This window comes from Amphiura filiformis, chromosome 14 (genome assembly GCF_039555335.1).
Source record: "Amphiura filiformis chromosome 14, Afil_fr2py, whole genome shotgun sequence".
NCBI classification, from domain to species: domain Eukaryota; kingdom Metazoa; phylum Echinodermata; class Ophiuroidea; order Amphilepidida; family Amphiuridae; genus Amphiura; species Amphiura filiformis.
In genome coordinates, this window is record NC_092641.1 from 37,476,447 (window position 1) to 37,500,326 (window position 23,880).

The window sequence follows — 23,880 nt, forward strand, 5'->3', positions numbered from 1 at the left end:
TGAAAGAAGGAACTCATTTTATTGGTTCATTTTTGAGGAAGGAACCCTGTCCAGGCCCGTAGCCAGCCCTCCGAGTTAGGGGGTTCGTTTTTGCAGATTTCTGTTAACTATTATTAACTGAGTAATGGCCGCGTAGCGGGCATCACGCCGCGCAAGCGCGGCACAGGGGGGTGTCTGAGAAATGGGAGAATTTTGAAAAATGAAGTCCTAATTGAAGGCATTTGGTGCACCATTTTTACATTATTATCAGAAATATATGGTTTCAATTTTTTATTCCAAAGAGGCAAATTAGCACGGTTAAAAAAAAGAAAAAGTTGTAAATCAGGCATAGGGGTGTCTGAGCTTAGGGGGATGTGCCCCCTCAGAATTTTGAAAAATGTAGTCCCAATTAAAGTTGGTGCACAAGTAATATATTATAGCAAAGAGGAAAATTAGCACGGTTAAAACAAGAAAAAGTTGCAAATCAGGCGCATGGGAGTCTGAGCTTAGAATTTGAAGTATTTTGAAAAATGTAGTCCCAATTGAAGGCATTTGGTATCATTTTTACATTATTATCAGGAATAATGGATATATTATAGCAAATTAGCGCGGTTAAAACAAGAAAAATTTGCAAATCAGGTGCGTTATTTCATCACCAATAATATCAATTATTTTCTTATTTTCCTATGTTATATCACTCATCTCTGAACTAAACTTTCTCGGTTATCGTTTTTTTGCACAAAGAGCCAAATAATTACTCTGCTATATTTATATTTATAGCATTAAATTAAGTCATCATTTATATTTTCCACACAAGCCTACATAAACTGGGCGTCGGGGGATTTTTCAAATCATCCCCCTAATCTGATCTTACAATTAATGGGAAAATTTGCGAGAAGCGCGCAAAAAATAACAATTTTCATGCTAAAATGGCCATTTCAACCACATTTCCCATGTTCTCCTTTTTTGTGTAAAAATTTTAGGGGGTTTGATCGAACCCATCGAACCCCCCCTGGCTACGGGCCTGCTGTCCATTTTGTCAACAACTTATTGAGGGAATATTTTTACTGGTGTAGACATACACACAGATGCCCATGTGCCACCTGCTCTATGATGCTAATAGATGAACAGATCAAAAAAACTGTATGTAATCAAAGTAACCAGACAAATCATGACATGCTGACAGGTGAGCGATATAAATCTTTTAAAAAGGACAAAACTTGAATTAGAATCCAACAAACTCTCACTTTCAGAGCAGTTACAGATTGTGTTGATTATAAGAGTAACACAGTAAACCTATGAGACTTATGACTGACATCCTGTTATGAGGTATCACACATGGCTGACATTCCTTCCTCTAAACCACACAAAAACTTGTTTTCTGGTTCCTTTTCCTGCCCTTCAGTTCACCCATTTCAATAATCTCTTTGCTAACTTGACAATTGGAAGTATGAACTGGCTCAAAATGTGGATATTTCCAATCAAGCTTTCTTAAATTATATGTATGTTTTTAATTTTAGCTTCATTGTTTTTATTTAACCCTGAATCATACCCTGAATGTACACAGAAGTTGCTAGTAATACTGCTAACAATGAATAATGAAGATATAACACCTATATTTATTGTTACTTCAGAATGAACATCCAAGTAATTGTAAAAAAATCAATTGGCCATCACTAAATTACATGTATTTGGTAAAGTGGATTTTTATATGATGTAACATTTTTATATTGATGCTGCATTTATGATTTTTCTTGTGTGATTTTGATTGATTCTTGTGATTTTGAAAATATATAATGAAAATAAAAGCACAGGGCACTTTGTGTCTTGTGGAAAGATAAAAAAACCAAAAAAACTAGAGTGTAACTTCATCATTTCTCCCATACCAGGGATGCAAGCTGACCTGAAGGAAAAAGCCTGAAAAGTGTGTGAATCTGGGCAAAAAGCTTCCAAAACGGACTGAAAATAAAGAAAAGTGTGGGAATTTGGACTTCATGAAAGCAGGCATTTGGAATGCTCTGTCAGTACACAGTGGTGGTGCCAGGATTGGGGGGCATTAGGGGCATAGTGAATTTCAGGGGGGAGAATCAACCAATTTTGGCCGGAAATTACTGCAAAAAATGGACATTTTTGGAATTTTGGGTTTTTACACCAGGATTTGCAGAGTTTCAAGCAGGAGGTTAATAACAATCTTGACGCCAACCTGTCAGCATTACCTAGATGCATAACTGAAGTCAGGCCCGTACGCAGGATTTTTTTTGGGGGGTGCTGATTTTGAAAAAGTGGACTTTTTTCCAAAGGGGGGGGGCAATTTTGTGAAAAGTGGACTTTTGCCCCCGATTTTTTTTTTCGCTACGCTCGCAAATTCTTCAATTTTGTGACTATTTGTATACTTTTGCAAATTTGGGGAGGTGCGGTCGCACCCGCACCCCCCCCCCCCCTGCGTACGGGCCTGACTGAAGTTAATGCATTGATTAGCTGTGACAAACAAACAAACAAACAAACAAACAAAAAGGATATACATTGACTCTGAGGGGTACTTCAATTATTTTCATCACTATTCCTTACTCCATTACTGGAATAAAATCAAAGGGCAACCTAAACCAACATTACTAAGGAAGAGCTCTGAAAGAAAACTTGGTTGAATCCAGCAGGCGCCATTCCTGAAAGTATCCACTGTACCTATCAGAATTATCCTAAAAATAACTTGAACTTGTATCTAGAAATGAAGAATAAAGCTGTTTTACTGAATAGCTGCCTTTGGGTAATGGGTAAGTAGAATGGATGATGATAAAGCATATTTTTCAGTTCAGATTTCAAAGAATGTCTCTTGTGTCCTGCATTGCAGTCCTGAAGTCTGTTACCTCCAGTCCAATGTCAACTTTACAGATATCTCTGTAGGTCAGTGCAGGTCTTTCACATGTCTTCAATGTTTGGATATCCAATCAACCAGTTGGATGCAGGGTCCTTGCCTCTGGACCACAATGAACATTGAAGGTACAATTTCTTATTGTACAGTACCAGGGTTGTCACCAGGACCAAAAAAGTACTGGTTAAAATATTGAAGGCGAAGCGTAGCGAGCGAAGCTCTCGCGCCTCGCACTATCTTTTTAGTGAACGCTAGGGATTGGGGAATAGGCTTTGAGGGTACCACCCCACTCTTGCTCTTTTTATGATGAAATATAAAACCACTTCCGGAAATGCAAAAAAAAAAAAAAATTAAATTTTTTTTTTACGTTCGGCGTTGTGACAACCCTGTACAGTACAATAAGAAGGTAAGGGGCAGTCTACTTCTAAAACTCCTAATACTTTACTACACAGCTAGATCTATTACTTGTTCAACGACAAACCTTCACTTTGAACTTTGTGTTGTACAGGTCCCCAAAATACAACCTCCATAGAGCAGCTACTATAAGCTACTATATTTCACACCCTTTCTATGGTTTCCCATCATATCTCCAAAAGGCAAACTGTTTATAAAAGGAAATCTGGAAATCAAGACTTGCAGACAGGTTCTATGATGGTTACTTCTTTTGGTTGACAAAATATCTTTAGTTCATGGTTCTATAAAGGTTTCCCTTGGGAATACAAGTGTTATGCAAGTTCATTCACTTGAAAGGAATAACTAGGCTGGGGTACTACAGGCCGAGTCAAAAAGAAGTAAACCCATGTTTGAGGGGCTGTAACTCGAGATCTGTAAAGAATCTGCTAAACATGAAAATACCATTGGAAAGAACAAATTCTACACGTCTAAATAAAACAAAAAATTGTTGCAATAGCTTACAGCAAACTCTGGTTATACTCAGTTGAATACAACCACCCATTTTTGTAGCTGCACACGGGTTTACTTCCCAAGTAGGGGCCTACCTATTATATTGATTGGTAAGGCGTGATATTCAAATGCAAATAAAGTGCTGTGGCAGGTGTGGTTTCGATCAATAAGTCCTACATGTTAAAGGGCTCTTTTCAATATGAATTTTACCTCATTGCACTACATTATAATAAAACGGGCCAAATGACAACATGGCACCAAAAGTTACCGCACGGGAGCGCACTTTTCTGTCGACGAAGTATCATGAAACTAAGAGTCCCACTGAAGTTCCGCGTCTTTTTCGTCTCCACTTTCCTACCGCTGACCGGGTTTCATGTAAGGTAGCAGTATATCAAGAATGTGAACAAGCTCAATGTGCATGGGACACTAAGGAACAGACAGCCGGAAGCTTCAGGCAGACCACGAACTGCTAGATCACAAGTGAACATTGCTAGTTAGACATGCGTTACAGCAAGACCAAAGATCAGCTCAATCCTTTACCCAACATTCCCCAATCAAGCTTCTGCCGGATCGTTCAGTAAAGACTTGAATTGGTATCCCTATACAAACTATTGTACCGTCATGGACTTTGTTGAATATTAATTAAAAGCAAAAGTTGTCTTTTCAACAATAAATCCTGTTAGCACTTTGCTGATTCGGTTTAAATTGAAATGGATGAAATTCAATCAGCCGTGTGCAGCTACAAAAATGGGTGGTTGTATTCAAATGGATATAACTTTAGTTTGCTGTGAGCAATTGCAACAATTCTTTTTTTTAATTTAGACGTGTAGGAATTGCTCTTTCCAGTGGTATTTTTATTTTTAGCAGATTCCTTGCAGATCTTGAGTTGCAGCCCCTCAAACATGAGTTTACTTCTTTTTGACTCAGCCTGTATTGGTGTCACATAGTCAAAATATGAGGGGGTCCAAATTTGAAATCACCTAGAAATTATAAAGACATTCTTTTAGGAGAATCTCAACCGTTGCACATTCCTGCTGACCAAGTTATCTTATACAACATGGGCACGCCCAGGAAAACTTTCAATTCTGGAAGGGGGATGAATCCCAGGGGCTGAGAGCTAAATAAGCTCAAAATAGGCCGATTTGTCATAAAACGTGAGGGGCTAGAGCTCCCAAAGCTACCCATTGGGAATGGCACTTTGTGAGAAACTAGTGATTTCCCTGAAAGATACTTGTTGCTGCTAAGCCTTTTGCTATGCTGTAATACATTACTAAAAGTTGCATTTCTGCACGTGCATGATGGATGTTCAGTTTTATTAAACCACAACTAATAAAGTCATAAAGCAAATGCACATTCCCAGTAAATCAAGTTATCTTGGAACTAATTTGTGGGTGGAAAAGAGAGGAGCAGGTTCTATGAAAGGCACACATATAACCAGGCTGGTGCAGGCACAGTGCCAGTAATACAAAGAACCCCATATCCTACTTGTAACTGATTAGATTTGCACTGATATCCTGTTATGAGATGATTATCAAATGGAAAAGAATTTTTCTGTTCAAAATATTTTGTCTAAATTATTATATAGGCCGGTTTGATCACAAATTGGGCTATTCCATTTAATATTCACACTACCTCTGTGGAAGATTTAGCTGAAGTCTTCCACAGAGGGAGTATGAGTTTTGATTAGAATAGACAAATTGGGTAACTTCCATATGAAATACTCACTCCATTTGTAGAAGAAGTAGATACAGGGGGAGTATGGGTGCCAAAATGATTAACCCTGACCAATAAAAACATATTCCCCCTATGGTAGATATTTCCAAAATCTTCCACAGGGGTAGTGTGGACTGTATGTTAACTTCTGGTTACCAAATTTGACAGCCTCATTTGTGCAATAGTAAAAGTATTTGATGTCTTGTTTAATTGTAACACTTTGGGTTGGTAAATCTCCATTCTTTTTTATGAATTATATTCAGTTTCCCCTTGTAGCAAGTAATCGTTTTCCATTGCATATGTTCATGTGCAGGATGTGTAGTCCCATTACCTACTTTAATTGTTTAAGCTGGGGAAATAAGGAGATCATTACTGATGCTTAAAAGCATCAGTAATGATCTCCTGTACTTGTGTAATATTTGTTTGTGTGGATTGTATACTTCGACTCCCTACCTAAGTAGTAAGTACCCAGTTTCAACCACCGTTTATCAGTGGAAGCTGGTGGTTTAATGGTGAGGGCATCTGTCTAGTGATTGGAAGGTCATAGGTTCGAATCCTGCGGCGACACATTCCCTTGCTTGAGGGGTTGTGTGCTGGTCGGATAATATTTATTTCTTGTCTTGTGTAATTGGAACACTTTGGGTTGATAAACTGTTCTTTCTTTCTTTCTTTCTTTCTTTCTTGTTAATTATATTCAGTTTCCTCTTGTAGCGAGTAAGCAATCGTTCCCCATTGTGTTTATATGTTCCATGTGCAGGATGTGTAGTCCCATTACCTACTTTAATTGTTTAAGCTGGGGAAATGAGGAGATCATTACTGATGCTTAAAAGCATCAGTAATGATCTCCTGTGCTTGTGTACCTGCTTAGTACTCAGTTTTATCCACTGTTTGTTTATCAGTGGAAGCTGGTGGCAGTGGCGTGCGCAAAGGTGGGGGCCACTTTCAATGTGCTGTACACGCCACTGGCTGGTGGCCCAATGGTGAGGGCATCTCTAGTGATCGGAAGGTTGTGGGTTCGAATCCCGCACCTGCACATTAACTTGTTTTTTGGGGGGTTGTGTGCTGGTCAGATATTGTTTATTTGTTGCCTTGTGTAATAGTTACACTTTGGATTTTTAAACTGTTCTTTCTTTCTTATTCGGTAGGAATACTCCTGTTTTATTCTAATATTGAATTTGAAGCAGACAGTTTAATCCAGGACACAGCAAATTAATAGCAAAGAAAAATATGTTTACATTGGCTCTCTCTGGATGATTAAGATTCAAACCTCCCTTCGTGTTTATATTCCTGTCTAACTTGATCAAATATGTTTCAGTATTCATTTCTTTTTTAATTCCCTTGGATCTACGGTTTCTTCATGTTCAATTACACATAATTAGATAAAGTTGTTGTGTCACACAATTCATGCAGTCGGTGCCTGGTGCCAAGAATCTTGTTTCCAATCTCAAGCGTAAGTTTGCAATTTTGCAATTCTTTGAACCACTGCAATGGTGAACAAGAGCTTTAAAAGTTTTGTTCTTCTTCATTTTAATTCATATTTCCTTTCCTGTAAGTTAAATTGCTATTATAGTCTTGATCCAAGCCTGTATCCACCAAAAGCCACATACTGTGTGCTGGGCACAAGTTGTCAGTGACAGATTATCTAGCGATGGACGTGGGTCAAAGACAGCTTACAATATGGTATATGATGAATCTATATGTTTAATGTTTTACTACTTGGAAATAATCTGAATCCAGAGATCTTTGCAGGGGGTTAAGAATGCCAAGTATAGAAAATAATGAGATGCCGCTAACTAAACATGAATATTTATGAGTAGTCATCCAATGATATACAGAGATAACAAAGCCTATGTGTCCGTTATAATTTGTTGAACATGTTTACCCAATCCATGTATTGCCTCATTTATATATCAATGAACTACAATGTCAACAAGACTCTCGGGTGAAATGCGCATGCATGCATCCCACGTGATGGAATGACAATATCATCCAAAGCCATATATAAACATGGTTTCATTGGCTGGGCCAGCAAAACACCCAGGGCTACCAGTTGACAATGCACTGCTTAGCACATGAGGGGTCCAGGGGTACCAAGCAACATCTTAGTTCATCTTCTTTCCTTTTTCATTCCTTCTTTCCTTTCCCATAGCAAAACCACTTGGAGGATTAGGGTTAAAAATAGGATACAAAATCATGCCTGCAAGACTATCTAATCCTCCATAGTTCCTCTCAAGAAAAGAAAATAAGATTGCACAACACATAGTAAAGCATCTTGTACTATGGCTATACTATTTGAAATAGTCAAGACTTCAATCTGCACAATCATTACGTTTAGTGTACATTTATGTAGCTTCCTTCCTTGATGAAAATGGTAAAGTTTACTAATTTATCACTTTCTGTCCTCTTGTCATGTAAAGGTTGACTGTCATACAGTCCCAGGTCACAGTATACAGGTACATGTATGGTCTAACAGTAGAGTATGACTCATAAATCATAAGGTTGTGGGTTCAAGCCCCAGTGTGGTCATGAGTGTGTTGTGTTCTTGTACAAGATCTCCCAGGGAAGGTGCTTTACCTTGATTTGTTCCTCTGCATCCAGTTAAGGTACCAGCTTATGATGGGAATTAAAATACAAAGCAGATCAATGCACCAACCCCAAATCCACCAAAAGGTCCACTATTAACCCTACTGACCGAAGGGCTTTTTGGTGACTGGAAGCGAAAGGAAGGAAGAAATAAGGACAGAAAACAAATAAAGAAGTTGTTTGCTCTGGGTAGGATTCAAACTCAAGACCCCTCCCATGCCAAGCACTAGGTCAGTCCCTGTGGTCCTGTATAGGCACACATGTTGTATTACAAAAGTCTTAATTTCTGAGTTCCGGAAGTCGAATTTTGCAAACCCCCTTTTCTAAAATGCAATGCCCAGGGGCATATAATAGAGTAAATACAGTATACCTTTATAAAACAGGAAAAGAAAAGTCACTGTCTAGGGTGGTCGATTCAAATTTATTAACATTTAGTTTTCTGTGCTTGAAACATTATATGCCTGAAACAAGCCAATCAGACAGTCAAAGGATGACAGATTCAAATTTATTAACCTTTTTAGTTTTTATGCCTGAAACATTAAATGCATGGAACAAGCCAATCAGACAGGAATCTTTCAAATGTATTTTTCATTGACCTTTTTAGACAAGAAAACCTAGTTTTAAAACAGAAGTAGGTCTCAGTAGCCTGTCTCACTGCCAAAGGGATGGATAAAACTTAGTGAATGAAATGATATCCATCAACAGAAGCAGAAGTTAAATGGACCAAACGCATAGATGATCTATTATACTGGACAGTCACACCTACTTTAGGGGATGAGAGATGTCCTTTTCATAAAGAGCTTTTTGAAATGTTCAATGCTTTGTATTGTTATGTGGATCCCAAAGATTTTTTAATACAGGCAGATACGGTCATATGCATAGATTTTGCATACTGATGCAACGTAACTATCCCAATCAAAAAATGTATGTTAGACACGCCCTGAAAAAATAAAAGCAAGTCACATGCAAAATGAAAATGGTGGACAAATCGCCGAACCCTTCCAGAATTAATACAGCATATTTAGCCATTGTCTTAAATGTCAACATGGGGTCATCGCCAGAATTATTTTCCTTACATAAAAAACTAACACTTCAGCTATATGGTACATGTATTTCACGATATAACATTATTGGAAAGAAAATTGCAAACGTTTGTCGTGTTTCACATCGCACAAATGACAAGCACTAATGACGTCACAACATAAACAACGTATGGGTCATTAATAATTAATTAGGTAAACCCAAATATGGAGGTATCCAAAAGTATGCTAATTAGAAGTCTAACAAATCAGAATACAATCCTAGCGTCCAAAATTATGCAAATGAGTTGAAGGAGGTTATGTGAACATGTACAGTAGTTCGCCTCTTATTTATAGTAGACCTCTGTGATGGATCCCAAACAAGTAACATATTGGATTTAATAGTGCACCAGATGCTACATTAAGTCATTTTAAAGGAGCACTTTGTAATCTATAGCCTCATCCCCCCACTTACTAAAAAAATTGAGATTTCATACCATTAGGAAGCTATGGCTACATAAGGGGTGGTGCAATAATTATGTGTACCCGTGGGGGGTGAATTCTCAAAATGGTCTGCAAAAAAACGATTGCTTGACCCCCCTTTGACCTGCCAAAAATGCTTGCCCCCCCTTCTGGCCTGCCAAAAAATCTTTGCCCCCTATAATTCACCCCCCCCCCCCCGGTACACATAATTATTGCACCACCCCTAATGTTTGTGTACATAACCCTTCTTATAGATTCTGCTGTTTGACAAAAGAAATAGCAACGCAGTGATCTATTGGTCACTCTAATTAATTATGCAATTGTGCATAACCTAAAAATTCAATGTCTAAAATGAACTGAAATTTTGGAAATAAGCATATTTATGTTGATATCCATTGAACCATATATCCTAAAAAGAGAATGCTAAAATCATGAATTGCACCGTTAGGGGAAATTTACTACTAGTATATGGTTATCATGGTTATGAAAGTCAAATACAATGTTGCAAATCAGTATATGAGAACACATTTTGCCAGTATTGCATTTGATCATACTTTTTCATAAATATTTTGAAACAATTTTTATGCAAAAGGTGTATATAGGGCCTAAATACAAAATAACTTCAAAAGAGACGAGGCATCAAAATACACATTTAAGATGAATATAACAACAGTTCATTCCAGGTGTAAAATAATTTTAATATTCTTAATTCATGCAAAAATGTGGCCAAGTAAAAGAGGAAGTAGACTCATAATATCCAGACTGCTTTCAAATTGGTGCAAAATGAATTTTAACCAGTTTTGGAAACTTTTCAAATACCTAATACTGAAAGTTACTTTAGTTACAGCTGTATGACTGTATACAAGCTTGACTTTGTGAATGTATAAAAGTCACAGCACATCCTATTCAATAAGATATCATATGGTATCAACTTTCAAAGTTCACATCACCAAAGCTTTATGGAATATCTATAATTTCCTTGCAAAAATATCAGATATAAAGATCGCTTTTGTATCAGCTTCTGATGTTTGCATCAAGATCTAGGCTGGCTTAATCACAGGTCAAGAAATGCTACAAACCAAAATAGTCTCATTCCCAATGCATAGTCCAATAAGCTCTATTCGAAGTGCATAGCTCCACAATTGACCTCATGTTGCAGAGAATGAGGTTTTGTACCCTGCACATTCAAAAGTCATATTACAAGTACACAAGCATATTGGGGTTGAAGAACTTTGCATTTAGAATTTGTGATGTTTAAGATTCTAGTGAAATGTGTACTCATATGTAGCACTCATCAGATGGGTTAATACAGATCATTATGACAATTAGTTCAGTACTTTAGAGGTTAAGCTAGTGGATTATAGGGCACTACAAAGTTTAATCAAGAACACTCACATTTTTTCAAGAGAAAAAGTTGGCTCTATGTGACATGATTAAGCAAGATGCTCATAAACTTGAAATAGTCCTATTTTAAGAATGGTATGTCCAATTTGGATGGAATTTGCAGCAAATTGATCAGCTTAACAGGGGAGAGTTCTATGGGATGCAAATGTAAAAGATGCAGGCCTTTTCGTAAAGAGCAGGGGATCAGCCCGGGCCTGTTGTCTGTCACACTCAGCACTGAGGTCAACTTGCGCTGCCCTTTGGGGCTTGGCAGCATATCGACCCTTGGCGTGCTTTAAGAAATCTGAATATTCAGAAAGCCATTTTTGACGTCGCCATTGGATTAACACATAATCATGAAATCTTCACAAACATTTCTAAATTTGTTATGTGGTGTCAAAGCAAAATTGTCTTACTCTAAAACCGTTGGGGTACGACAAAGTACCCCACTGTTAGTATGTTGTTTTTCAATTTATAACTGCTAACCATCTATTTTAAATGGGGTTGTCAGCCTTGTATTATCGCCAGCGTCGAACATCACGTGTCGCGTGTCCTATACCGGCTGTCCTACATATAGGCACCTGGTATTTGGGCCATTGCACTATGAAAGCAAGAAAATTGTCATTCCCTAACAAATAGTTCAATGGCTGTAAACTGTAAGGAAAATCTTATGTGACTTGATCTGATGATAGGAAGATGTTATTTCCTTTTCCCCTTCCCTTTCATGGCCTGATTTTGTGGAGGAAGAGACTACAAGGAGCCTCTGACAAAACTTGATTATTTGACCATCATTAGCAAGGGTCAAATTGATGCACTTTACCAAATATAATGTAATCTTGACCGGGGCCATAGCCAGAAATTATGTTGGGGAGGGATGGATATTTGAAAAAGTGAACCTTTGGGACGGAATTTTGACAAAAGTGGATTCTTGGGGATGGGCCACCATTCAAAATTGGGTGGATTCTGGGAGGTGGATATTTGAGAAATTTTTGATGATCTTGGGCCAAATTTGTAACTGAGTAATTTTAATCCATACTCATACCTTTTCATATTGAGCTAACCCATTGTACTCTGTACTTTATAAATAAGTTCTGTAAAAATATTTAAAAAGTTCACCAGAATCATCCATAAGTTGTAACAAAAAACAAAAACTGAATATTCAACACATTATTAAAAAAGTTTACTTTTTTACCACCCAAGTTGTTAAACCAAAATGAAAAAAAGAAAAAATGTAAAAAAAAAATGCTGTTTAAGTAACCTTTACTTTACCCTACTTTCACCCCCCTATGGCTGAACCAAGACACCTGTAGACAAACCAATATGTCACTACATTGCACATCTTTTAACCCAACCAAGTCAAACATGTTTCAACTTTTAACTTGATGTTTATTCAATAGGCACTGGACCACTGAGACCTGAGGCACGATATTCATCGCATGAGTACCATTACTTCCCGTTTGCATTTCACAGTGCATTATCAGTGCCACATCTTGCGAGATTTGAAGTGAGATAGTTCATAATGAATCATCACAGGTTACAAAGTCACACAATTTATACCTCACTAATTTAACCCACATATTTTACCCTATTTTTCTATTTTTTGGCTAAATTCAGAAAATACAAGAGGCTGATCATTGAAAGGAAAAATAGTGTTTGCACCTGATAAGCATTATTTACACCTGTATGTTGTAAAATAATACTGAAATTGTTATAGGTGCCAAAATTAGGCCAGTCCAAGAGCCATGGTGGAATGCATATACACTAAAACTTTCTATGAACAGTTCAGCTTTGATCAAAAATTTAAAATACAATTCCTACAAAGTCCACCGTGCCAATAGTGTATAATTACAAAATGTACTACCGTAAACGTTCGCCTAATGGTGCTATACTTTGATCAGCTCGTAATCGGCGGGAATTCTTAGGCTTTTATCACTACGCTGAAAAGTAGACCCACATTAAGAGTGATATAGTTGATCTGCCTTGACTATTTTGTGTGTTAAAGAAAGTACACAAAGTATAGGACTTCAATTAATAATTTTTAATACTTCTGGCGAAATGTCACAAGACAATTCTCCAAATTAGATTATATTGATATCAATCAGCGATGTTATAAGGCCCGCCGATTACGAGCTGATCAAACTATAGACACAAACTAAAAGTGCCCTCCCATAAAAGTAAATAAGGGTATATACCCTTAATTCTTGTTGGGATTTTTAGAGAGGGAGCTCTCTATTTGTACATGAAATTTACCCCAAGGCAAAGGACCCCAGGTGCACCATTAGGCGAACGTTTATGGTATATGTTTCTGTTATAAAAGCATCAAAAATATCCTTGAAATCAAACTTCATTTTACTCATAAACCCATGTAATGACCCCAAACTATGATATACTTGCCAAGCTTTTTTTCCTAAAACTAAATCAAAATTTCTTGACACCGTCTATATGATGTTGTATGATAGTATGATACTCCAAGCCTTAAGCCTACAAGTGGGTGGTGATTTCCTCTACTCCTAGCAGTCCCTTACCTCCACCAGCAGGTCTTTACCTCTCTACAGTTTGATCAGCTTGTATAAATAGAGAAGAAACACTGACATGCTTTATAAAATCATGATTGAACTTGAAGCCACACATAATTTATATTTTCAAAACAAGCTAAAAATCACAATGCTAACTTCAGTCTGTTTCTTGTTAATCCCCAGCATTTGTCATAACTACTAAATGCTATATTACAAAAGGACTGTTGCCAAATCAACAAAATCCCCTTTTCCTAACAGTTTGTGTCAAGTCATTATCCTACAAGCTATTTCCGTATCTATATCAAACAAGTGTACCACAAGCAATAGAGATAGCTAGAGATACATGGCCACTTGTTATTCTTCAAGTTCAAGGCAGGGAGAAACTGCTTGTTGTAATAATAATACTCAGTAGGAATATATAGTCCCCTAGTCCTTCCTGTTTATAATCCCAACCCTCATTTTGGGGTAAAATCCAGAAATTTATACTGGTTGCTGCAAGTGGTGAGCGTCACACATTCTCTAAATTCAGTACATTTCCGTTGTCAACCGTGTGATTGAATAGGATTATTTTGAAATTTTAAAACGCTTAAAATATCACAAACAAGTAGGCCTATGTTAATGAATAATATGAATACAAGCTAAAACTGGCGGGATTCGCGTTCGATAATGAACCCCACAAACCTAACCGAGTGCATGGAAAATGGCTCTCTCTGACCATCATGCCCAAAGAGCTTTTAAATAGAAATAGAGTCGCAATAGATTATATAATCTTTTGTTCGTTTGATGCCGATTAGAAGTTGCGACAGGCTATTCATAAAAGTGGTACCATTGTTTGAATAAAGGGTTCCGCCATTAAATTGGTCACTGATCCGCATCATATTAACGCTCTACACAACTGGCGAGTATCAATAAGTGACCACAATACAGTCATGTGTAAGGGCAGTCATGTGTAAAGTGGTACCATTGTATCCACGTATCCCAATGTGTGCTTGTGTGGGTCTGAGGTCTATAAAGGAGGCTTTAGCTGTCGATGCAATCATCTTTACCACCCACCTGACTGTAGGCGCTTCATTTAAATAAATTGAATGCTCTTGCTGATCGATTAAACATTAGAATGTATGAAGGCTGCCATTTCCTATCTATATTACACTATAATGGTAATCGCTATACGTATACATGTAAGTATAAGTATAGGCCTATAAAGGTTGTTTTTAAGAAATTTCCATTTAATTTTAAGTCTTGGGAGGTGCACACCGTCATCATCCCTATATCTCCGTGTTAAAAATTGCCGTGATAGTAGGATGAATCCTCACGTTTTTCAACAGCTACGCATGGTGATTTTGTTCGAGATATGCCGAAGCAGTCAGGCTAAGCATACAATTTGAGATTTTGAGAGCCTGTCACACTGTTTTTACGATTTTCGCATGATCAGTATATGGCTTGCCATAACCGCCACAACGTGGAGCTGCTACGCGTAGCTTACTTTTCGCTTCGCGGAGCTAAATTGACCAATCATGTTAGATCTTTTCATTACGTGGAGCCAGTGGATGCATCCTCGTTCCAGAGAGAGAAAACTCTTCCCAAAATTAATGTTTACTATGGGGATTTTAAATGAATCGAATGTAAATAAACCACGACCATTTGTACAGGATCAATACCATTGTTTGATTAATGTATAGTCAATGTTACCTTGCATGCATGTGTCATGTGTGTGGCGTGTTTGTTTGTTTGTTTGTTTGTTTGTTTGTTTGTCTACTGTGTCAGGCCAGGATCACTGACACCCACGGTACTGATACTGTCATACTATCACGGTGATCATATTGTTGAATGTTGTTGACTTTAAAATAATCATGATGCAGTCATGTCTACAGTAGAATTCACCACGACCTTTGAAGGACTTAAAACCCATTAAAAGCTATTAAACCAAGATAACACTCAATGAAAACAGCTCAACTATGTTACATCAGATCTTCTCTGGTTAAATACACACTGCACTTCTTGTGTCTGTTTTACCTGTGCAATGAGCAATGAGCTGGTATTATAGTTTCAGTTGGGTGAACGATTATAAAGCGAACGCAAGGTAACAATACTGTGTACGCTTTTGTTTACGAAATGAGACAATAGTCTGCTTATTGTTAACCAGCGTTCTTGAAAATGAGAAGCATAATGGTTTGCAGACTTAACACGGTTTAGAAATAATATTTTTGGTGTTATCTGTCGTTTACATATCCTTCCTAAAACACAAAAGTACCAATATTTCCAAACACCTAAATTAGCTAAAAATTTAGGACATGTTACAAAACTATATTTTCTAGAATTTCAGAGAATACTTTAAATATTGGCGGTTATTTTTTACACAGTGACGTCAACTAGGCAATGGCCTATACTTCTAACATACTCTATTTGTAGAGGTCACTCGTCAATGGTGAGCGCACTGAGTATTGTGTATAGGAAAACGGACAGTAAACTACAGTATGTATAGGCCTACTACTAGTATATAAAGTAAATCCGAACTGGTTTGCTGAAGGTCGAATTCCGCAGGCCACACCGCGCAAGTTATACAAATTAGCTCCCGGCGATACACTGCAGATCGCAGAACTGTGTGCATGGTTTACCACTACTCTGCCTAGCTATATAGTTATGTACAATACTGTATGAGTTTCTTATGAGTGCATGTCCATCTTAATAATAAGTCGGTTCGTACTTTTCATAAACTACTTTTTAAATCACAAATTTCGTGACCGAGGATATCTTGCAACCACGTGACGCTTTCGTCTGGCAAATTCTTAATGAATAAATTCGCTTCACGTAAATTATGAGTAAGTCGTACTTGATTGGTCAGTTTTACCTCCGAGTAATGAAAAACTCTAACATGATCATGATTGGTAAATTTGGCTCCACGGAGCAAAAAAGTCAGCTACAGCGTAGCAGCTCCACGTTGTGGCGGTTGCGACCTACCATATCAGTATCCCATATGATATTTCTATTGCAAGAAAATTTTATCATAAATCACATGTTTTATCTTAAATACACTAACTGGAAATTAAATACACTAATTAGTGAGGACCGGTATTTTGCTGTGGATATGTTTAACTGCAATTTCAGCGGTAAAAAATTTGAAATCCTGGGTAAAAATTGTAATCATATTCAACTCTTTGAGAAAATATTTATATAAAGGAATGCATGTAAAATCCAGCTGCAATACAATGTACATTATTGACACACTATCACTCTCTTTATCTACGTCAATAATAGAATATCGATTTCAATCGAATTGAATACATTGCTCAGTTTTGAGTTTGTAGTTGACTACTAAGCGACCTAAGCGATCGATTGCTAGCCAATCAGATAGAACTCCTTTTCTTGCGTTCTGTGAAATACCAATCGCCTGTCGCTCACCAACGGAGTATTAAATTTATATTTATCGTATAGCACGTCGACACTGTGAGGTGAGGAGGGAGGAAGAGGGGAGGAGGGGATATGGAGATTGAGAGAGGGCTGGAGGAAGGAGAAATGAAAAGATATAATAAAGACAAATAGATAAATAGAAATATAAGGAAAATGATGGGAATGAGAGAGGGAGGGTGAGAGGGGACAAGGAGAGCGAGGGAGTGATATAAAGTGAAGGCCTTAGAAAGAATACGTACAGAGAAGGGAAAAGATAGGAATGATGAATACATTTAATAATAATTATTAGGCCTATATAATAACTAAACACATAACAGCACTGGGCAGCCATTCGATGATGTCAATGCCTTTATTCGTTACGTAATTAAAACGCCCAGTCAGATGTATTTCACACCTGACAAACACAAGTCACCCAATTTCGAAAACTGGAGGTTGAATGTACAAACTCATGAATATTGATTGGCAACATTTTCCAATATGTCAGCGCTCTAATCAGAAACAATAGAACAATAGACCCTGCAGAGCGTTGATCATGCCACTCACCGCCTGGGTTGCAGAATGTTAGTGGTGTGCATATTTGTAGCAAGTTGTGTAATTTTTAGCAAATTTTTAGCAAAATTTTTAGCAAAATGTAACAAAACATTACAATTGCATCAAGTAGCAGTATATATTTCCCAATCAATTTTATAAAGACTTACACTTTATGGTTAATAATTTCTCACTTTATGCTTGTCTTTAAATATTGCATTTTAGTAACAGATGTTAACAGAAAATAATTTTTTTTTTTATTTTGTGATGTTTCTGTTTGCTTAGAGATCTATTCATAATCCCAAATTGAAGTGCAATTGTATTAAATCAAATTAAAAGAGAACAGGGCTATTCGCCTATTGCACGGTTCCACCATATGCGAGGAGAGCCTCGAACTGGCAATAGACATGAAAGGAAGTATTACGTAACTTTACGCCATGTTATATGACTGGTTCAATTCCCATTCATGCATGCTGCCAGATCGAGGCTCTCCTCGCATATGGCGGAACCGTGCAATGGGTGAATATTCAAATCAAATGAGTAAGTTATTAAATCTATTGGTTTCCTTATTATAAGCCTGCTTTTTTTTATTTCTTTGTACAGGGCAAGAAAGAGTTATCGAAAACAGTTTAGAGAGGAAACTATTTCCCAGCCAGTAGGCGCTGATATCCCACTGGAAATATTATTTCACGACCTTGGCATTTTCACTTTGCATTAATTATTTTGAGATCCACATAACATACGTCATTTCTGGCCCAAATCTTAGAAAAATATGTTAATTAATGTGAATAAATGAAACAAGCAATTTTGGGTCTAATCATGGGGGGGGGGCTCTTGATAGTTTGGGTGAAGACCACAGTATTACTGCTACTATACCCATTCCCCTCAGTGCTAAGTTTGAAAGCTTCTAGACAAGGGAGGGGTGTAGAAAGTTGTTGTAAAAGTGGGGGATGAAGTAGAGAAAGTCTAAGCGCAAGTCTCAGAATGTGGGGTCCTAGGGAGCTGCGTAAGTGCCCCTGAAGTGATGGGTGTCCAGTGAGTATTAAGCCACCAGAAGCTCTTGGCATTTACAGAAGCTGAGATGCAGAAACTTGGTGCCAAATTTGGCCCACGCTGATGGAAATCACAATTTAAAAAAAAACATATTGTTTGCAAATATGATTTGTTTATAACCAGAAGGAAGTTTACATTGTTCATCTCCCAGGTCAAAAAGTAGAGGGGATCCCCCAAGTTTCTACGACCATGGTCAGCAGGCCTGTTTTAGCAATCTGAACCACAGCTAAAATGCAGCACAGAGTACTGCACACTCCTGAATAAATGGCTAAATGTATTCCAAAAATAGTATACAACTAAGACACACCTGCATGGGCGTGTTATCTCTTGACAATAACAAGAACCAGACATGTTCACATTAACGGTTGTCCCATATAAAGGTGTTAAAGTTATCCAAATACATATTTCAAATCCCAGCACGTAACCTGGCTTTCCCGTGGACTACTGGTTGGATCTGATATGCCCCAATTCATGCTTGTCCATACTACAATCTCTGCAGCACACATGAAGCTAATCATTTCAGTATTAACAATGTCATGATGAGAAGTAATTTTGACCTGATGAGTCTGCACATTGACAACCTCCAGGACTTTTCTCAGGGAAAATGGAGGAAAAGGTAATTTCTAAGAAAGCAAAGGCTCTGCAAATTTTACAAAACTGGCCACTATTAGTCCCAAAATATGAAAAAAATGTCATGGGGTGTGCACTATGCAAGCAAGGAGGGGGAAATGTTTGATTCTGTGGAAAATTAGTCCCGACTCCTTTTTAATCACTGCTGGATCTGAAAGGACATTTCTAGCTGTCTTCTTTTCTGTACTAGCCATAATCATATTCCACAGACAATTTACTGACATATCTGACATGATCGTGTCAGATATGTCAGTAAATTGTCAACCTGGCCCATGGAGGCCAAAGGAGGCATTTTTGAAAATTGAGTAACTATCATTATTACCTTATACAAACATTAGGCTATACACACATGTATCATAATATTATACTGACCTGAAAATACCAAGGGTCTAGCATACTTGGTTCTAAAGTTATGAAGTTTTGTGATATCTATTTTCTTATGTATTTTATTGTTTTTTTACTCCATATTTCTGCCTTTATCTCAATTTCGAATTTGCCGCCTTTAGCCTCCGTGGACCACATTGTGTCATACATGACCTGCCACTGCAATGTAGAATTTGTGGTACAATCAATTCTGGTTTACCCTGCGCACCCTGTGTTTTCAATACAATTTTGGTTTACCCTGCGCACCCTATTTTTTAGGGTATGAGTTGGAGTTGGGGTTAAGGTTATACTTGTGTGCAGGGTATACCAGAAGCTATCAGAATTATTCCTATTTTGTAGATAGACTCCAGTTCTACAAAAGCATTTATAGCTGCCTTCTGCATTCCTGCATATTACATGGATTGTACACAATAAGGTTTACTTACCAAGACATGATTTAACATTATGATGTAGATAGGATCTTTGATACTATCCATGCCTTCATGAACACTATAGTAGCTGCCTCCTGTATTACTGCACATAGACATAGCATGCACAATTACTTACCAAGACATGACCTGCCATTTTGATGTAAATAGAATCCAGGTCGACATGTACATTTATAGCTGCCTTCTGTATTACTGCACAGGTGATGGCATGGACTCCAGTCACTGCGAGAACACTCATTTATATCTTTGAAGAAAAACAGGTAAATGTAACATTGAAAATTCATACACTCTTAGATAGCGCGAACCAATCGTTAGAAAAATCCAAACCATGCATTGATTTGTATATTGTGCGCTCCGCGTACTACGCGCAGTGCTTGCACACACATTCCCGTCGCGTAGGTTGATTCATTTTTGGGCGGGTTGATGCATTTATATTTGGTTCTGTTTTCCAATATTTTTAGTGATAATTTTGTTTTAAAAACAGCAAAAATCACATGTTTTTTCTTCTCGTGTATGAAATAGGTTAATGAACGCGCTGATGTTGATGCGTCTAATGCACTCCCCCATAAAGTGCATTAGACGCCATAGACGCTGATGTTGATGAGTCTAATGCACTCCCCCCTTCAGGTCTTGTGCATTAGATGCATCAACATTATTTTGTCTAATTTATCTCCCAACAAGTTATACGCGTTCATTAATCTATAAATATCAGGATACATGTATATCAAAATAAATATCATTTATTAGTTCAATCTTTCGATCGACCATCGATGCTTGGTTGATCCTTATTATTTATGAAATCAATTAATTTACTATAATTGTGTAAACATAGTAATTTTTGCCTGTAGTGATATTCACAATATGAATTTAGCATGCATTAATTCTGATTAATTAGTTGATAGTTCATTAATAACAAGCATCGAAGCAGCATTGACAGTCAATCCAAAGATCAAACAAATTTGTTTCTGGTGCCTTACATGTAAGCAAAATGTTCAAAATTGACCTCGAAATCTCAACTTTACAACTTGAATACTTTTCTAAGATATATGGGTTATGTCCGAATTAAACATTTTAAAGAGATACTAAAGGAAGAGTACACTCTTCAAACTGGAAACTGGACTATATTCCATTGAAACCCTTACACCCCAATGGAAGACATGATCTTGATCATTCACACAGGGAGTATGTACAGTGTATTTCAAATTGAGTTAACAGAATGAGTGACTCTATTTGAAATCTCACTCCCTTTTTGAAAGATTTTAATCTTAAAAGAGCTGTTAAGATCCTGCCTAGTACTACTTTTAGGCTCTGTTGCTTTACTTATAGTACTGTGCAGAGCTAGACGTTACAGCTTCGCTCCATTCAGCCCTTCACACTCACTAAGTTCTTGAGGGCCAAAGACTGCAGCTAAATCATGTCTTAAAGGGGAGGGAAAAAGTGAATATCTGGATTGTTTTCCCAAACATGAGCACAAACAAATGGACATGCAACCACCAAGCAAACTCACCAATGCAACTCTGTTTGTCAGGTCCTAATATGAAGCCTGGTCGGCACTCACAGCTGAAGCCACCTTCTGTATTCACACATTCCTGATCGCATTGGGAGTTCTCTGTGTGACATTCATCAACATCTGAAACGGGGGAAATAACAATATGTATAAATTAATATTTCAACAAATTACCACAAATAACAGCTAATGGTGACAAAAACATACAGAAATGGAACTCAAAATGATCAGAACATCTTCAGTCATTTTGGGAGCACTATTATAAATCAATATCTTTGAAGGTAAATAGTGCATCTTTGAACCATATGATGTAGCTGGCATAGCAGTGGTATAACCATACTTTTGCATTTGAGGGAAGCAAAGGGACAAATGCAGTGTCTAAGGGTGGGGGAGGACCATCTCATTGGGCTGGGCTTAAGATATTATATGGAAATTTGGGTAAATAGGATGCACTAGGTACTCTTTGCAAATATGATTTGGCTGGCACACATAGTTGTTGAACAAACTACAGATTTTATGTAATAAGTAATATGTTACCACTTTATTTCTTATTTTTTCCATCTTCTCTATTTGTTGCTTTCTTGTTGCCCCTTCAGCTAGCATTTTTAATTCTTTACTTACTCCAGAAAAATAATGAGGCAACACACTGCCTACAAAAAACCAATAGATTTGAAGAAAGCAACGGTATAGATGAGTTGACCTCACTGCCTACAAAAAACCAATAGATTTGAAGAAGGCAACGGTATAGATGAGTTGACCTCACTGCCTACAAAAAAACAATAGATTTGAAGAAGGCAACGGTATAGATGAGTTGACCTCAATGTTTATCAACAAAGACAAGGGACTGGTATATCGATATGCTTGAGTGAACCCATGCAACCACTGCACTGTTCAATAGCCTCATTGTGATGTGGCAGAAGTTTTAAAAACACAAGCCCTAAACAAAATATGATGCACGCGCATACTGCCAGGCAAAAAACAAAGGAAATTGTGATGATGCGTGCGCATACTGCCAGGCATTGACGTCAACTCATCTATACAATATAAAATATTGACAACAAAGAACATTGACTTCTGACCTCCTTTACAAATCATCATACTTAATGGATTATCAAAGATATTTTGTGCAAAATATAACTGCCCCACCAGACAATCAACAATTATATAGGTCAACTTGATCATGAAGGGTGATGCCTTAGTATTTCATAAACATTGTAAATAATCCCCTTTGTAAGTGTTAAGTGCACTTATCCAGTGTCGTCTGCTACATATGGTTTCCAAATTCCACAGCCTCACTCAAGGCGATTCACCTTTTTGGTAAATCCCATAAGCCTTTGTGGGTATAAACCTGAGATGTCGTCATTTGACTTCCCACCAAAGTGGAGTAAGTCTATAAGCTAACATTGTTATACTGCACATTTGAAACCCGCGAAGTGTGCAGTAAAGATGTGCGCATCGGCAACATTAGAGGTCTACCCGCAAAAAGGCTTAACCCTATGAGAATTACCTGCCGATCTAACATTGCCTCTGATTGGTCAATTACATTATATCTTCATTTTAATCACCAATCAGGATGGAACTTTGCAAATAATTCACTCCAATTTGTCTGTGTGGTGAAATTATTCTAACAATGTTGCTGATTGGTCCAATTGATAATGAAAACTTCTTTTTGGCCAATCGGCAGGTAGTTCTCATGGGGTTAAGGAATTTACTGAAAAGGTGAATTGGCAAATGGAAGTAATGAAAGTACAAACATACTTTCATTGTATCTTCATCTTGATGTCAGATTTTATCTTCATCAGATTGCTTTCATATTTGCAATTTGTCTGCTTCATATAGCACATATATGATTGTTCTAAAAATCTGAATTTTGATACATTTTGGGGTGTTCTAGTTCAGCAAAGTGCTGACAATCCCTTTAAGAAGTATTCAACTAAACCTTCATTTGCTCTAGACCAAGGGCTCTAGACTATAATACTTCTATGTCTTGCAGCCTGTCAGTCAATTCTAACCTAAAATAGTAGCAAAATTATTGTTTGATTCAATCATCAAGTGATGACTACCTAAATACACCATGTTGACATCTTGGGAGGAAACAACCTAGTTTTTTTGTAACAAGAGCCTGGCTCCAGCAAGATAGAGGATTACAAGATCTGCAGATGACAGACGGCACTATTACGTGTTCTTTCTTTTAATGCTTCATGTGTACTGTAAGGCTTTTGTTATTACCAGCCGCAAAGCCATAGTTTAGTCACTGGTTGCACAAGAATGAATTCTGTCAATAATTTGTCTTCGGTGTGTAAAAAGCGCCACCTCCAAAGCATTCTATCAGTTATAGTCCACCTGGCTTCCTCAGTAGCATCTGCGTCTGATACGCACGCAAAGGCAGTATATCTGTAGGACACAGTCACTTGGCATCGCATCACACATTACATATGCACTACCTTTGGTCACAAATGTATCACATACAAACACTACTGTCTCAAGAAAGCCA

General features: G+C 37.5%; 1 protein-coding gene across 1 annotated transcript in view; it reads right to left on the reverse strand.

Annotated features, from left to right (window-relative positions):
- LOC140169391 (uncharacterized) overlaps positions 1-23,880 on the reverse strand; it is a 319,476-nt gene that overhangs the window by 241,221 nt on the left and 54,375 nt on the right. Inside the window, 2 exon segments of the mRNA XM_072192648.1 lie at positions 19,998-20,123; positions 21,387-21,509. Coding sequence (XP_072048749.1) covers positions 19,998-20,123; positions 21,387-21,509 — 249 coding nt within the window.